Source organism: Podarcis pityusensis, assembly GCF_964106645.2.
Source record: "Podarcis pityusensis genome assembly, chromosome: 2".
Lineage (NCBI taxonomy): Eukaryota > Metazoa > Chordata > Lepidosauria > Squamata > Lacertidae > Podarcis > Podarcis pityusensis.
Window position 1 is genome coordinate 72,220,094 of NC_138029.1, and position 9,119 is coordinate 72,229,212.

The 9,119-nt window shown below is 44.7% G+C and overlaps 1 protein-coding gene across 7 annotated transcripts in view; it reads left to right on the forward strand.

Moving 5' to 3' along the window:
* The window catches only part of SEMA3F (semaphorin 3F), a 120,344-nt gene extending 113,631 nt beyond the window's left edge, over positions 1-6,713 (forward strand). For all 7 annotated transcript variants that reach the window (XM_080996432.1, XM_080996438.1, XM_080996434.1 and 4 more), the window contains 6 exons: positions 871-959; positions 1,495-1,536; positions 1,926-2,083; positions 2,582-2,649; positions 3,454-3,587; positions 4,666-6,713. In XM_080996432.1, the coding sequence (XP_080852558.1) occupies positions 871-959; positions 1,495-1,536; positions 1,926-2,083; positions 2,582-2,649; positions 3,454-3,587; positions 4,666-5,100 (926 nt within the window). In that variant the 3' untranslated portion in view covers positions 5,101-6,713. The remainder of the gene's footprint in view (positions 1-870; positions 960-1,494; positions 1,537-1,925; positions 2,084-2,581; positions 2,650-3,453; positions 3,588-4,665) is intronic.
* The last annotated feature ends 2,406 nt before the right edge of the window (positions 6,714-9,119 follow it).

The following is a 9,119-nucleotide window of genomic DNA, read 5'->3' on the forward strand; positions in this document are numbered from 1 at the left end:
CATGGGTTTATACTACTGGCCATGACACTGTGATTGATACATTAGAGGCTAAAAAAGTACACAGACAGCACATAAGAGGTTTAAAGAGAGAGAGACGTTTTAGGTAATAATTGAAAGAAAGGTAGTTTATAACATAAATTAAGTGAATTATTAGATTTCATTCAGGGGTTTTTAAATGCTTATTTTCTTTGGGTGGTATCTGACAGGAGTTAATTAAATGCCATGCTTTTGCTGCAATACTGTTCCCAACTGGGTGCAACACTCATCCTAAGATGGATAAGACATATGGATAAAGCATATGCCTTTCACACTATTTTTATACGCCAGGTGGTCCTGAGGTTTCCATGTAGTTGTTTTCATTTCCCATTTCTGACAGTACTGAGTTTGTTATGCTCACACTACTATAGATGGAAAATACATTTACACTAGCATCTTTACTTTAACTTCATTACTTCAGTTTCCCCTTTTATGTGTTTATATGATATGCTTCTTATGTTTCCTCCCCATGCACACACTCTCATCTTAGGACTGTGGGTTGGGGAATTGTAAAATATTAATGTGGGATATGCATGCATACAAACAGTTGTAAATTCTTACAAAGCATGTAAGGTGGCCCCATCACTACAGAAGACTTCCCCAAGGAGGTTCATCCAACCATTTCTGTTATGGAGAACTTTTGGAGCAGAAGCATAAGACCTGGGCCATACTCTCTCACAGGAGCAAGCCACCATCATTTCATAGATCCTGTTTCAAGAGTATTCACAACGTTGATACTAGCATTTCGACAGCATGATGCATACCAGAAAAAGGAGGAAGAGCAAAGACCCAAGTGTTGCTAATTCCCCTCTGTGTGCTTCCCTTATATTGCAGATCGTGGCACTGTGCAGAAAGTAATAGTCCTGCCCAAAGATGACATGGAAACAGAAGAACTGATGCTTGAAGAGGTGGAAGTGTTCAAGGTAATTCACTGCACAGCCTACGAAAGACATGATCACTTGCTGTTCATGAAGCACATGGCTTGGGAATGGGTGTGGTGTAGTAGTGAAGAGTGTGAGCAGTGAAGTTCCTTGTTCATATTTCACTCTCAGCTGCAGAACGTGTATGTGGTCTTAGGCTGACCATTATTCTCTGAGGCTCAGCCCTGCCAGATACAGTACAGAGCTAATTCTGGGCTCCTTTGAAAGGAAGGGTGGGATAGAAGTTCAATAATATGAAATAAATAAATACCTTCCTGTAGTGTTGCAAGGATTGTTAGGATAAAATACATCTACCTAAATGCTAAGAATTAATTGAAGATGGTGATAGAATTGCTCTCACAGGATTGTCACACCACCCCAGCTCCTCAGATGAAAGTGTTTTGTCTTGTAAAACGGTGTCGTCCACTGCGATTCTTAAGTCTTTCCTTTGTGTTCTCTTTAAACTACTTCCAAAGACCTTGGGAGGGCAGCCACCCTCTTAGACCGGATTAATTGCCATAATGTGGTTTCCTCATAGGTTCCAGCTCCCATCAGGACAATGACCATATCTTCCAAAAGGGTGAGTATATGTAAATGAAGGTTGAAGTATGTCTCTCTTATTGGGCTAGATACTAGGCCAGACATAGCCATGGCTCAGGAAACAAAAGAGTATTCTCTGACTGCTTGTCACTGGTACCATCTTTGCAGAACATGGAGCAATGTGGAGTTCCTTCCATTCTAGTCGTTCTCCCATTTCCCTTGAGTATCTGCTGCTAGAAGGAGCTCACTCTAGAGGCTGGGAGGTGGGTTGGAATGCAGAGCTGTTCTGAATGGTTGCACTTGGGAGGCTTTTCTGTCCACACTTCCTCAAGAAATCATATCCCTCACTCCATTCCCACCTCCAGTACACTGTGGGGGCAGAATTACCTATCCTCTCATTGACATCTGGTTGTTACTCTTACCCAACAGCAACAACTGTATGTGTCCTCAGCCATTGGCCTAACACACCTGGCTCTTCACCGCTGTGATGTGTATGGAGAAGCCTGCGCTGACTGCTGCCTGGCCAGGGACCCCTATTGTGCCTGGGATGGGAAGTCCTGCTCTCGCTATTCTGCTTCCTCCAAGAGGTACTGTGTGGCAGAGAGGATGGAAGGGACTGGAGTTCCACTGTTGTTTGTTGGGAATGCCCTGTAAAGGGACTTTAAAGAATGACTGTGGGGTCATTGTTCAAAGCAGGTTATTTTCAAGAGTTCTGGGAGTGCCTTGGAGTTAACATTACAGGGAATATTCTAGGAAACTAGTTCTATTGATATAAAGTGGAATTCAGGGGTGGGCTAGGGAAGGTTTACATCATACAGTGTCCTAGGAGAAATGCAGGAAAAAGTTCTGTTGAATGAATTCTAGGCAGTGCATCTGGGTAATGCTAAAGAGTATGATTGTTCCAAAACATGAAATGGATCTTGGGCAGGAATTTGAATCTTCCATAGTTGGCTCAGAATTAATCTAGGATTCACTGGTCAAGGGCTGACCAGAAAGACAAAAGGATTATGAATGGCTCATCATCTTGCTCCTTGGAAGGACCAAAATTCCAACTACTCACCTGGCTGCCTCTTTCCTTATCACAGGCGGAGCAGGCGTCAGGATGTCCGGCATGGCAACCCCATCCGTCAGTGTAGAGGCTACAATTCTAATGGTGAGTGTCATACTCACCCACTGCATGGGGGGGGGGGATCAGAAGTAGCGTTCTCCTTGGTCTCGTGGTCCCTACTCACCTCTCTGCCCCCACAAAAAAAGTGTAGTGAGGGTGTTGAGATGGAAGGTCTGCTTTAAAAAAAACTGGCTGCCCTTCACACCATGATTTTTGATCAGCAGAGTAGGTGAACAAACTGGTACTTTTAAGTACACAATGTGGTGCAGAATATGGACTTCCTTGGCACATAAAGTAGAGTAGCCATGGATTGGATGGAATAGTAGGGGCCATTTTTTCACTGGATAGGTGGGTGGGTGTCCCTGGGCAAATGAAGGGGCATGATTGAAGAATTGGGATCAGTACTATTGTACCTCTTTGTTATCATAGAATTGTAGAGCTGGAAGGGACCCCAATGGTCATCTGGTCCAACCCCTGCAATGCAGGAATCTCAACTAAAGCATCCATGACAGATGGCCATCCATCCTCTGCTTTAAAACCTCCAAGGAAGGAGAGTCCACAAGGGAGACTGTTCCACTTTAGTTCATTTCTTACATAAGTCATCCAACTCAGTCACATACCTCAATCACATGGTCAGGCTGCACCCAGAACTGGAACCTGAATGGTCCACATGCTGAATGATGGATGGCAGATTAGCCAAATGTGGCTATATAAACTTGGCAGTAATGAGACTAGCCTCCTTCTGGCAAAGGAGTAGGAGCTTCTTGGAATATATTTCATCAGGGAATGTATTAGTTGAAATGCGACCCTTGGCAAATCATAATCTTGTATCTATGTATCCACCTCCAGCCAGCAAGAACACTGTAGAGGCTGTTCAGTATGGAGTGGAGGGAAGCACAGCCTTTCTGGAGTGCCAGCCTCGCTCCCCTCAGGCCACCATCAAATGGCTTCTTCAGAAGGACAACAGTGACCGAAGGAAAGAGGTACAAACAGGCAGTCCTGAATTTCCAGAATGGAATTTGGAGGAAAAGGAGGGAATGGAGGCCAGAGGGAAGTTAGCATGAAAGTTAGTGGCTTAGCAAGGAGGAGTAACTTGCCTTTTGCTTCTACCGTAAGTTTTAATAAGTACTAAGACTATCTCTATTTTTCAAGTGGGATTCAGTCAAAAACTGACAGCTTCAGGTAGCACAATTAGAATCAATTTGGTACTTGTGCACATCAAACCTGCTTGCAAAAAGCACACAGACCTTTTGCGGTAAGGAAAGTGGCGTGAAAATACACTGGAAAGTGTGGGATAACAATTGCTTGATGAAACTTATATAAGCTCCTTGCAAACAAATCAGAATGAATGTTCAAATAAGCTGCAGACAATGCACAAAGAAATCAGGATGATTCCTCAATAAGCAGGTCATCTGGAAGTGACAGAGAGTTGAGCTGGCCAATCTTTTGTTCTGTTTTCATCATGTTAAAAAGCACTTGTTTCTCAGTCTGCTTTCAGCCACCTTGCTGACATTTCATCTATTTTTCATCCACATCCTGGATACTAGAAGGATCTCTGTACAGAAGCTCACAAAATAGGTTTTTTAAAGCTCTGAGGAACTGTGGCGCCTGAGCAAGGCCACTGGAAACAGCCCAGGGAAACACCCATGCCTGTGCTATCTCTGAGCTTATATGACCAAGCTCTTGAAAGCTCCCTGACCCATTTGAGCTAAAGCTAGAGTTTGTTGATTTACTTTCTGTAAGCCCTTCCTACTCAGCCCATCTGATTGGTAGCAGCCCCAAACCTGCTTCTATTCAGCCAATAGTTCCATCTGAGCTCCTGAGAAAAAGGATGGGAAGCTGGATCGTTCATCATGCTTTGCTGTTTGCCAGGACTCAGAAGTCTAGGAGTTGCAGAACAGGAAATAATGAGAACTAAGAAGCTAGGAGGATGAGGGCCAGAAAGCACTCAGGCAATGAATATGCGGCTTGTTTTCCACCCACAGTGTGATCTAATGTATCTCTGCCCAGCAACTCCCAACTGTGCTAACAATGCCTCCTCGATGTGTTTCTTTCCATTAGCTGCGCACTGAAGGAAGGGTGCTGAGGACAGAGCAGGGGCTGCTGTTGCGGTCCTTGCAGCTCTCGGATGGGGGCCTCTATTCCTGCACAGCCACAGAGAACAACTTCAAGCACACGGTGGCCAAAGTGCAGCTGCATGTACTGAGCAGTGAAACGGTCCATGCTGTGCTCTTCCAGTCAGAGGCCCCTGCCCCTTCTGCAGCAGCCATGCGAGCCGGCCTGCCAGGCACTTTCAGCTCCCATTACCATGACCTGGTGCAGCTGCTCACCCAGCCTGAGATGGGACTCATCAACCAGTACTGCCAGGGCTATTGGCGGCACGTGGCCTCCAACCATAAGGAGACTCTGGCTGGTCTCAAAGCCAAGGAGCTGCATGATCAGAAAAAGCCTCGAAACCGCAGGAACCACCAGCCAGAGATGGATCAGCACACATGAAACTTGACAAGGGACTATGAAATGACAGTGCTATATTTCCCCCCTCCATTTTAATATTAAAATATCTATAAATATATATATAAATATATATACACACACACACACAAAACACGCCCTGCTCCCCCTCAAGACAATATTTATTTGTAGGTTGTACATAATATGTGGGTGATGCAGTCTCACCTCAGTGTGTGACAGCAAGGAGTTTGGAGGCGTCCCGCTAGCAGCTTGCTCTTCCTTTCCCCTTTTATCTGCGGTACTGTAAAATAGCTGACACTCTGGAGGATCTCAGTGGGACACGGCAGTCTTGTGTGGAATCTGTGGGTCCAGAATGTTGGAGCAGAAGCCTTCAAGACTGGATCATCATGGGCAAGTCTGGGAATGTTGTGCTACTGTCACTGAAAACATTTCTACCTGGTTAAAAAGGAGAGGAAAATGTCTGTTGTCAGACACTAAGCATACCTACCCTGAAGTGTATAAAAGCCTCTGCTGCACCTACAAAGACTTGAGCACTTTCTTCTCCTCTTGACATTTCTCTGCCTCAAAGCATATTCTGGCAGGACACTCTTGCGTGTAAAGTACAATGGAAGCTTCATGTCTTGAGGAGCCTGAATCATTTAAGGCAGGAGGGAGTGCTTCACCGAGGGATGTCCATGCATGGTTCCATGCAGTGCTCCTACTGCTTTCAGAAGCAAGTTAACCCCACCAATAGGAACAATGTTATGATTTGATAATGATTCAGCTTGTGCTGTTTGGCTGATGATCTGCAAGAGATATTGTCTGTGAAAGTTGTGGTACAACCAAAAGAGCTGTTGGGAAGGTGGATATAGCTATTCTCATAGGCACCTAGCTTTTCTGAGCTAGTTTCCTTGATGGATGTGAAGGCCTCATCCAAGTGGGCTATGCCAGGGAGACGTAATGTATATATGAACCAAAGCTACTCTCCCATAGTGCATGTGTCAGAGACTTCCAAGGCCAAAGACAGCATGGGATTGGAGGTGGCAGAGAGGGTTAGGCATCAGCGGGATAGCCATCAGGACACCGGGCTTCTACTCAGCTGGCCAGTGCAGCAATCGGCATCCAACCTGGTTATTTATTATTATTTAAATAATATTAATTTGCCCACTAGGAATTCAGTTCCTCAGTTTGATAACACCAGTCTACCCAGCTACACAATGTGGAAGTTGGAAAGTCTGGTCCTGAGTATTCCCATCAGGATTCCTGTGGAATTGCCATCAGTCCACATGAGCAACTTCGATGCGCTGCAGGTTGGGTGGAGCATCCTTTGCAAAAAGAGAGAAACGTCAAACTAAGAGTGATCTTTCTGCTTAATTTCAAGATGGATTCCACATATCATGGGCTAAGTAAGGACTAGTAAACATTCAGTGCATGCAGTATCCCCCATGACAGAGATCATCACCTACCTACCTCCCACCATTTTGTTCTGAGATAAACAATGGTGAGCATAGAACAGCAGTAGTAACAACACTGCTCAAAAATGAAGTCAAGAAGGCAATTGTATTACTAAGATGGGCTTCAGGATTTATGGGTGTAATTGGGAATATGACCAGTAATTGTTCTAGGAATTAATCCCATGTAAAAAATAAATAAATACAGAGGGAGAGGTTGAGTCTTCCATCAGGGCAAGATTTTCTGCGTGTGAAATGAAGCATTCTCTCCCTCTCGCTCCCCCTCCCCTAAATCTGTTCTAGGAACTCCCCCAGCCCTCTGGAACAGATTTGAGGAAGGCATGGGGCAGACACAGGGGAAGGAGAAGAGGGAAAGTCCTGTTGCATACACAGAAATCCTTGTGGGGATAGGATATGGTAGTTGAATACCAACCAGAGCCAGGGGACAATGAGAGAACTGAGAACCACAGGAGAAAAAATTGAATCCACAGGAGGGGTGCGGGCAGGGCAGAGTTCTGTGCATAGATATTATAATTTGGGCACCTTGGGAATTGATTAATATGATCTGGCATACAGAGAGGATGATTATGATAAAACATATAATCGGGTCTTAACCTGAGCCAGACTTGGTCAACCCATGAACCTATTTTGAAAGCCAGTAATATGAAAGGGTAGAACAGAGTAACTCTGAGCATGGGCAGAATGCATGTTCCTAACCACTGAGTATCTATGCCAAGAATTGGAGAGGGCTCCTGGGTCAAAGGGTGACTGAGAAAGGCTTGAGCCCACCTCTGCTTGTCTGGTAATAACAAAATCTATTGAATGACCTTTTTCTGCCTCCCCCTTCATTTTTTTTAAAGACATTGGCATTTCCTAAATGTGTGACTGTGCCTTCCACCTTAGGTTTTACTGTTGCAGAGGGTTTAGTTCTCTTGTTTCTTGGGTGCCTCTTTCAGACTGGTGTGGTTATGGCTTTTAGGTTCAATGCCTCCAAAGAATTGGAATAAAATTCTGAGTTTGGCTTAATCCACATCACTAATGCCTGTGGAATTATACCGATTTATATCTGCTAGATATCAGCACTTGGATCTCCCATTGTAGTGAGGGATTGCAGTCATGGAGGGTAGCAAAGAACATGCCCAAGACATATTGGCAAAGAACATGCCCAAGACTGTTGCGTCACTCTACATGTGTAGCCTAGGTGTGCTAGGATGGAAAGTAGGTTATTTCTTGGACTTCTCCCTTCTGTCTGCAGAGTAGAGGACAGTCTCAATGGAGTAGACCAGAAGCCTGCACTGTGTTTCCTTTGGTCTCTGGTGCTGTACCTCCTGCTGTTAACAAAGAGAGCTCACCATTCACCTGAGCCTAAGCCCACTTCATTTGTACACACAAAATCCTTGCAGGCACACCCCCTTTCCCTTGCAATCTGAGTGATGCGCGTGTACTTTCTCTTGTAAATAGTTGTAAATCAAAAATGTAACAAAAACTGGGGATCTGGAGATTTTGATTAGTAGCTCCTTGTGATGAATTCAAGCACAGAGCCATTTCGCACCTGTAATGTGAAATTCCTGTGGATAGAACAAGCTAATAAACACTGGCTTTGTTTTTGAAAACTCAAAGACTCCTTCAACTTGACTCACACTCTTCAGGATGCCCTCATTTCCCTCCTGAAGTGATGGACTCTTTTTTACATTCCACTGGTTCAGCTTCAGATTGCAACCGCTTCTATGGATTGCTCACTGTATTTGTTCCAATACAGAAGTGGCATAAAAATAACACATACTTTCCCCATCTCCATATCCCAGTGCCCACCAATCTGGAATTGTGCTGGAAGCAACACCCATATGCCACTCACAGTTGGAGGCAGCCAGTTTTCACAGATCGAGCTGGGATATCTTCACCTCATCATGACCCCAACATGCCAGAAGTGGAAAGAACCAGGCAGCACCCAAGTCCTGAGCAAGAGTGTTTGTATGTCTCGAGTCCTGAGGCAGAGAAGAGTTAGCAATATACAGTACTCAAGGTCCTCTTTGTGTTCTGAAGTCAGGTTGCTTTGAACACGGCACCCTCTTTGTGTGTCTATTTCCCATCACCACAGTTCTTCATTGGGAACTTGATAAGTGTGCATGACCTACTCAAAATATTACTAAAATTGGCAGTAGCAAAAAGAAAACATTTAACTTTTACATATCTGGATTGGCCTGCACAAACAAAAATATTTAAAGCAGGTGCAGAAAAGGATATTGCAAAGGCGCTTGATTGATGTCAGTAGACAGGGAGCTCCAAAGTGTAGTGACTCACTAAAAGATTGATTCTCCTATTACAGGTGCCCTACCAGTAGATCTTTCTCTGTGGGCTTCTATAAAGGTGGTGGTGTGCTGTGACTAGAGCGCTAGGTTAACACCATATCCTCGGCTCTTTTGCAGGATTTTCCCATTGCCGTGGCGATAATAGTGCACAGTTGGGCCATCCCTATGTGCCATGGTCTCCACCACTATTGCACTTCCCCCAGCCTGACAAACATCTTGGTGGAGCCTGGTTGTGATTTGTAGGCCAGCATGCAGAGGCCACCCTCTGTGCATGTCATTGTTCCTGTGTAAATCAATGTCTGAC